General features: G+C 36.9%; 1 gene segment (V, D, J or C); it reads left to right on the top strand.

Moving 5' to 3' along the window:
• The first annotated feature begins 2758 nt into the window (after positions 1-2758).
• On the top strand, positions 2759-3390 carry LOC107128640 (immunoglobulin heavy variable 3-49-like). The segment is given in 2 exon segments: positions 2759-2883; positions 2990-3390. Coding segments are annotated over 2 exon segments (447 nt in total).
• The last annotated feature ends 2891 nt before the right edge of the window (positions 3391-6281 follow it).

Raw genomic sequence — 6281 nt, 5'->3', positions numbered from 1 at the left:
ACATGCATGCAACAGGACAAAGGTGAGCAATGAGAGTAAAATTTCTAAATGTATGAACCTTCTAGCTCCCGAGTCATAGGGCAGTGACTGATGTGTCCTGAGGGAGGGACCATAATGCCATATGCTAGTGGGATAACTTTTGGCCAACAGAGTTTCCGTATTTTATTAAAGTTTTATGATCTTTTAATTTAAAGATGCCATTTTATCAACATATCCAGAATATTGTGAGTGGGACTGATTCTGTGTGATGTGAAAAACGCCAGTGCCTTCCATGTTTAGATAATGTTACACACCAGGTTAAGCCTGAGTGTTTGGTGAAATGATGCACCATAACATTGTTCCAGGTTCCATAGTATTTTCTTTTATTTCTCTTTGTTTTCATTTGGTTTCAAATTTATATGTCAGTCTCTAGCATGTAGGAATTCCTTAAAAAGTGTCTTTTCTTGTGGTCCGTTTTGATGGAGCTTCCAGAAGATTCAAAAACTTCCTCTGCCTGCAGCACATTTTAGATTCTGTGCTACTGTAGAACATCTGTATTTAATCCTGGTCTTTGGCTAATTTACAATTTCTAATAAGTGCAATAACTTCTGCCTTCTCGGCTGATTTTGCATCAGGTAGAGGAATATATCCTAAATGAACATTTGTACTAGTAATAGAAATTGTTATTTAATCACCAACACTTTTATTATTTAAGTGCTATTCATTAAGAAACAAGTACATTCAAATGTTTTATTTAACTGACAATTTCTCAATTGGTGAAGGGCATTAGACTAAAGAGTCCATATCCCTAGGTCCATATTCTTTGGTCCATATTCCTAGGAAGGCCTTGTGACCCTGAGTCTGGGCGTGACCTTGTGAGTGTTCCTGACCCTCTTCCAGATGAGATGCTGGTCTGTGTGTTCTTGCCCCTTCCCCTGGGATAGAGTCCTCCTGTTTTCCCCAGGTGCTCCCTCCCACAGCTCTGGTGTTCTCCATCGGTATCATCACCGTCCACATCTGCCGCCCTGCCTTGCAGTTTAAGGTTCTGATTCCATAAGAATGACAGGGGAGCTGCTTCTCAATAGATCGTTGGTGGGGACCTCTGTTCCCATCTCAGCTCCTGAGGGGTTGAACCAGTGCCCCTATGATTCTGGTTTCAGTGGCTTGCTTCTGCAGAGTAAATAATTAGTTTGGTAGTGGCAATAAGGGAGTTGGGTCTGAATACATTTTAGAAGTGTGGGCTCTTGTTCTCTCCCAGACAGACACTTCAGGAAAAGATTTTTGTAACTGTCCTCTTTCTTGGGGAAAGGGATTCAAGAGGATAGGATAGCTCTTCAGTATGTGGTCCCTTAACATTTCATACTACAACATGCTTACCACACTCAGTTTCAAGCAATCCAACATATATTTGTATTTTTTTTTCTTGGAGTAGTCTATATTTTATATTCCAGACTCTACCTTGCTGGCTTACAAGCTCTACAAGAACTTGCTTTACCATAAACTTCAGATTTGTTTTTTCTTGTGAAATTTTAATTATCATAAGTATTAAAGACTATTTGCATAATTCCAACTTCTATGGTTATCTGTTATTGTTGATTCAATTGCAAAAAAAAAGAAAAATATATTTCTTTTCTATTTACATTTCCAAGCAAAATAGCAGATTTTTTAGTAAGACCCAGAACAATAAAAATTAAATGTTGTTCAATAAAAACATTGTTGTTAAAAAAAATTTTTTTTAAGTTGTTCAAAAAAACAATAAAAAAATTAAATGCTTCATAGAAAACAAATTATGGTAAATTTGTTTGCTAGAATACTACCCAGCATTTATAACAAATAAATATCTGATATACCCAAATATAAGGCAAAAGGTCTAATTATTTGTGTTATGTAAAATAAGTCAAACAAATTAGAATACATACTGTTATTTCATTTTTATAAATTCTGATAAACAAAATGAATCTGCAGCAATTTTCCAGGGAAATGGTAGAAGAAAAAAAGGGAAAAGGAGGAAGAATATAGAAGAACAAAAAGAAATGTTGAGAATTTTCTTGTCCACCTTGACAACGGTAACAGTTGCATCATGTTCATCAATTGTACACCTTAAATATGTGAAAGTTTATTATCTGTAAACTAAAACTAATAAAATTTTTACAAGCAAACAAATGGAAATTCAGACAAGGAAGGAGTGATAGAAAGACAGAAAAAAATGTATATTAAATTTCAGAAATACTTAAGAATTTATCTGCCTGAACCCTAGTTCTCACCATATTTGTGGGTGAATGCCAGAATGCAGCAAAACCACACATGCTCTCACTACAGAAAGTGGGTTCTACAAACTGCACTAGGCACCCGCAGCTGTGTCCTGGAGTTGGTTCAGGGGGTAATTGTGGCCAGTGATGAGGAGCATAGCCTCAGATACCTGGGCTTACTCATCCCAGACAGGAGCTCTTAGGCACATATTTAGCTCCTTTTCCATGTGTGGTTTACTTCCACATCTGTACATGGAGAAACCATGGACTCTGACAAAATATAATTTACACAAGTACATAAAAAGAAGTTAGGGTGATCAGTCCAAAGTGTTTATCACAGCAAAATTTTTATAATAAGACAATATCTTTTCCAAATACCATCATTGTCACTAAACTCCTGCAAGGTACAGTCACCTTATCTGGACCCATCTTCTCCTCAGGCGTCCCACCCCAGAGCTTACTATATAGTAGGAGACATGCAAATAGGGTCCTCTCTCTCCTGATGAAAATCAGCCCAGCCCTGACTCTGCAGCTCTGGGAGAGGAGCCCCAGCCTGGGATTCGCAGCAGTTTCCACTTGGTGACCAGCACTGAACACAGAAGACCAGCCATGGAGTTCGGGCCGAGCTGGGTTTTCCTTGTTGCTGTTTTAAAAGGTAATTCATGGAGAACTAGAGATACTGAGTGTGAGGGGACATGAGTGAGAGAAACAGTGGATATGTGTGGAAGTTTCTGACCAGGGTGGTGTCTCTGTGTTTGCAGGTGTCCAGTGTGAGGTGCAGCTGGTGGAGTCTGGAGGAGGCTTGGTCCAGCCTGGCGGGTCCCTGAGAGTCTCCTGTGCAGCCTCTGGATTCACCTTCAGTGACTACTACATGCAGTGGGTCCGCCAGGCTCCAGGAAAGGGGCCGGAGTGGGTGGGTTTCATTAGAAACAAAGCTAATGGTGGGACAGCAGAATACGCCGCGTCTGTGAAAGGCAGATTCACCATCTCCAGAGATGATTCCAAAAGCATCGCCTATCTGCAAATGAACAGCCTGAAAACCGAGGACACGGCCGTGTATTACTGTACTAGAGACACAGTGAGGCGAGGTCAGTGTGAGCCCAGACACAAACCTCCCTGCAGGGGCGCGCGGGGCCACCAGGGGGCGCTCGGGACCCACTGAGGACGGGACAGGTCCCAGGAGCAGGTGCACAGGGAGGTTTCCTTTCTCATTAGCTGGAAAAGTCAGATTTGTGTTTGCAAAACACCAGCATTCTTGGCTGTGATATTTTGTTACTTGTATTTATAGTGAATATATAATCGTTACTATTTAAATTTTAGCATTTATTAAAGTTATATATTTTAAATATATACTTTCAAGAAATAAACAGTTCTAATTATTTGCACCAATTCTTCCAGAGTTTTATTAACATTTGCTGGCATCAGCAACCACATAACTATAGGGATATAAATTTATACGCATAGAAAGATGTATAGGCCGGCGTGGTGGCTCACGCTTGTAGTCTCAACTACTCGGGAAACTGAGGCAGGAGAATTGCTTGAACCCGGTAGGAGGAGTTTGCAGTGAGCTGTGATTGCGCCACTGCGCTCCAGCCTGGGCGACACAGTGAGACTCCATCCCAGAAAAAGAAAACAAAACGTAGACCTATGCATGTGTGTGTAGGCATTCATATTAAATATTACAATAAAATAATTCTAAAAATATGTCCTAAAGAACCAAACTTAAGGATGAAAAAAGTGTAAATTATTAGAGTAATTCATAATTTATTTCAGTTGTTTTTAATTGTTTTCATGAATTGATTCCTGTTTGTTTATTTAAAAGTGGCAAATTTGTCATTTCAAAAGAGCTAAGAGTAAATTTCAAATATTGTTGTCACAATAAATGATAAGTATTTGAGGTGATTAATGATAACTATCTTAATTATTTCTTACTTATCTTAGTTATTCCATATTGTATTCACAAATCATAACATTGCTTCTTACCTTGTAAATGTAAACAATCGTAATTTGTGAATTTACAATAAATTTTTTATTTTAACTTTTTAAATTTATCCCAGATCGTTATCTTTTTCTTCACTTCCAGATCTCATTGGATTTTCTCCACAGCCCACCTGCACCCTTGCCTGCTGAAGGCTTCTGGGAGTGGCTGCGGGACGGGCAGAAGCGGATGCCCCATGTGAGTCCACATGACCTGGAGCCTCCTTCTCCTTGGATTAGGCCATTTCCTTGGGATCACAGGGCTTTTCATTATCTTCACCCAGTGCTGTAAGAAAGAAGTTACATCACACTTCAATTCATCACACCTTACTTTACGTTTCTAAAACAAGATGAAGGTGATAATGTTAATAGTAAATGCATCACAACCAAATAGGATAAGTGCTATTCCATGGGACAGAGTTTCTTATCAGGACTTTAAATTAAAACTCTTTTTCTTCCCAGTTTCAGATATGTCTTTATCAGGAGTTTGAAAACAGACTAATACATGAGCAAATGATACAAACAGATATTTCTCAAAAGAATCCATACAAGTGGCCAGCAAATATAGTTTTAAAATGTTTAGTATCAGTAATCATCAGAGAAATGCAACTAGAAAAATGTTCTGATTTCTGTCACTATAGGTCCATTTTTCTTGTTTTGAACTTCATGTAAATGGAATCAAACAAATACAAAATGAATTATGTATTTTCAATTTCTTTATAGATGAGATACTAATATCTCCACATTAAAAAATTAACCCTCTAAGTCATCTCTTAAAATTATTTTTTCTAAGGACTCAAACTAATCTATGATATAATTACACATTTCAGATGTAACAACTGGGACAACATTGAGAATATATTAACACTTAAAACATGTGCTTGCCAAATACTGTTATTTTCCTGTCGGCTGTCCCCTATTATGATTTTACACTGCATATCAGCAATTTATTCTGATAAAACAGGTTGAAATATTACATCAATTTTTTATTAACTTGGTATAACTAATAATATAAAATGTTTCAAATATTTTAGGCATGTTTTAATTATCTGTGAATTTTGTCTTTATACATTTATTATTTTAATATGTCACCTTTATCTTTAATATTTCCAATAATTTTGTATAACTGAATGCATTTTAATAATTATTGTAATAATCACATTTACATTTTGTATTTGAATTTTCATATACATTTTATGGATATTTCAATTTCATTATAAAATATTTTCCTACAATTGTCTCTTTCCTATTTTTGTTAAAGTTAACTTAAAAATGCATAGATCTTCAATGTACAATTTGAGGATTTCTGATAAATGTGTGCACAAATAAAGAATTATTTGCTTACTTTTTAGTGTATACCCAGTAGTGGGATTGCTGGGTAAAATGATATTTCTGTTTTAAGTTTTTGAGAAATCTCCAGTCTGCTTTCCAAAGTGGAAAGATTAATCCACAGTCCCATCAACAGTATAAGTGTTCTCTTTTCTCCACAGCCCCACCAGCATCTGTTGTTTTTGACTTTGTAGTGACAGCCATTCTGAGTGGTGTGTGGCTGCACGGCTACACTCATCTCATCTTTGATAAAGCTGATGAAAATAGGAATGAGGAAAGGACTCCCTGTTCAATAAATGGTGCTGGGACAACTGGCTAGCTATATGATGGAGATTGAAGCTGGACATCGACTTTCAACATATGTAAAATTAACTCAAAATTGATGAACGATTTAAACGTAAGACCTCAAACCATAAAAATCCTTGAAGACAACCCAAGAAATATTCTTCTCGATACCAGCTTTGACAAAGAATTTTTGGCTAAGTATCCAAAAGCAATTGCAACAAAAACAAAAATAGACAAACGGGACCTAATTAACTAAGGAGTTTCTGCTCATCAAAACAAACAAGTAATCAAACAAAATTACCAGCAGAGTAATCAGACAACCTACAGAATGTGAGAAGATATTCACAAAGGTTGCATCCAACCATGTCCTAATATCCAGACTCTATAGGAAATTAAAACAAATCAAGAAGCACAAACAAAAAACCCCATTAAAAATGGGCTGATATGGCTTGTCTGTGTGCC

This window comes from Macaca fascicularis, chromosome 7 (assembly GCF_037993035.2).
Source record: "Macaca fascicularis isolate 582-1 chromosome 7, T2T-MFA8v1.1".
Classification (NCBI taxonomy): Eukaryota; Metazoa; Chordata; class Mammalia; order Primates; family Cercopithecidae; genus Macaca; species Macaca fascicularis.
The sequence above is the reverse complement of the archived record's forward strand: the minus strand, read 5'-3'. Positions and strand labels throughout refer to the sequence as shown.